The sequence below is a fragment of the Buceros rhinoceros genome, unplaced genomic scaffold, assembly GCF_000710305.1.
Source record: "Buceros rhinoceros silvestris isolate BGI_N320 unplaced genomic scaffold, ASM71030v1 scaffold14238, whole genome shotgun sequence".
NCBI lineage: Eukaryota > Metazoa > Chordata > Aves > Bucerotiformes > Bucerotidae > Buceros > Buceros rhinoceros.
In genome coordinates this window covers 2,364-3,968 of record NW_010426405.1, presented here as the reverse complement: position 1 = coordinate 3,968, position 1,605 = coordinate 2,364, and the positions used below count along the sequence as shown (strand labels likewise).

The 1,605-nt window shown below is 59.4% G+C and overlaps 1 protein-coding gene across 1 annotated transcript in view; it reads right to left on the bottom strand.

The window, feature by feature from the left end:
• The window catches only part of AKAP14 (A kinase (PRKA) anchor protein 14), a 2,743-nt gene extending 2,451 nt beyond the window's left edge, over positions 1 to 292 (bottom strand). Inside the window, exon 1 of the mRNA XM_010141488.1 lies at positions 257 to 292. Within this exon, the coding sequence (XP_010139790.1) occupies positions 257 to 292 (36 nt within the window). The remainder of the gene's footprint in view (positions 1 to 256) is intronic.
• Between the last annotated feature and the right edge of the window lie 1,313 nt (positions 293 to 1,605).

The window sequence follows — 1,605 nt, the reverse complement described above, 5'->3', positions numbered from 1 at the left end:
CCCCTCACCCCCCGCTGCTTCCAAAATAACGGCCGCTGCTTCCTAACTAACGGCCGCTGCTTCCTAACTAACTGCCGCTGCTTCCTAACTGCCGTTGTCAGGTGGGTGGGCCCTGGGTCGCAGGTGGGTGGCAGAAGTGTAGTTCCAGATGGGGGTGGCCCAGAGACCAGTGCCCAGGCTCTGGCAGTGTCGCTGCCTCTGTCTTCTCCTCCCTGGGGTGATGAGACCTGCAGCGCAGCTCCCCCGGCCACAGTACCCAGCACTCCGGGGAGTGTTTACTATGTGTCGCCATGGCAAGTTGGGTGCCAGCCAACAGGAGCACCGGCTCCCGGCATCCCCATTGGCACCGCTGCGCAGTCAGCAGGGCTCCTACAGGGAACCAGGGGCAGCAGAGGTGGGCACAAACCCAGAAGCAGTCTCTGGGCACTTCGCTAGTACGTGTGACCGCAGTGCAGCCGGAACAGCTATTGGGTGGTGGTGCTGCTAGACAACTTGCTCTCACAGACACCTGCGTATTGTCAGAGTGCGTCAAGTGGGGAAAACAGTTCTGTCCAAAGCTTGTATTCAACTGTGTTGGGTGTTGGTAGCGAGGGGACTACAGGGGTGGCTTCTGTGAGATGCCAGAAGCTTCCACCATGTCAGACAGAGCCAATGCCAGCTGGCTCCGAGACCAATCCACTGCTGGCCAAGGGCAGCCCATCAGTGATGGTGGTTGTGCCTCTGCGATAATGTATTTAAGGAGGGAGGAGAAAACCCTGTGCAACAGCAACTTCAGCTCAAGAGACCAGTGAGAGTACGTGAGAAACAGCTCTGCAGACACCAAGGTCAGTGAAGGAGGAGGAGTAGGAGGTGCTCCAGAACAGATATTCTCCTGCAGCCCATGGTGAAGACCATGGCGAGGCAGGCTGAGCCCCTGCAGGACATAGAGGTCCACAGTGGAGCAGATAATCCACCTGCAGCCCATGAAAGATCCGCTGCCAGAGCGGGTGGGTGCCCAAAGAAGGCTGTGACGCTGTGGGAAGCCCATGCTGGAGCACGCTCCTGGCAGGACCTGTGGACCCAGGGAGAGCGAAGAGCCTGTGCTGAAGAGGGTTTGCCAGCAGGACTTGTCGTTCCAAAGGGGAGCTGCGTTGGAGCAGCCTGTTCCTGAAGGACTGCACCCTGTGGAAGGTACCCACACTGGAGCAGTCTGTGAAGAACTGCAGCCCGTGGGAGGGACTCATGTTGGAGAAGTTCATGCAGAAATGTCTCCCATGGGAGGAACCAAACGCTGGAGCAGGGGAAGAGTGTGAGGAGTTGTGCCCCTGAGGAGGAAGGAGCAAGAGACAACGTGGTGAACTGAGAGCAACCCCTATTCCTCATCCCCCTGTGGCACTGGGGGGCAAGTAGAGAAACCAGGAGCCAAGTTAAGCCCCACCTGGGGCCTGAGGTGGGGGGACCCAGGTCACATCAGCCCCTCCCCACCTGTGGGGTCTGCTCAGGAGGGTCTGTGGGAGGGTGGGGGGTGCTTGGAGACAGGGGGGGCTGTTCCTTGGGTCTCAGGCCCCCACCCACCATGTCCCCCCACTCCACCACAGCCAAACAGAAGGTTCCGCGCATCCTAAT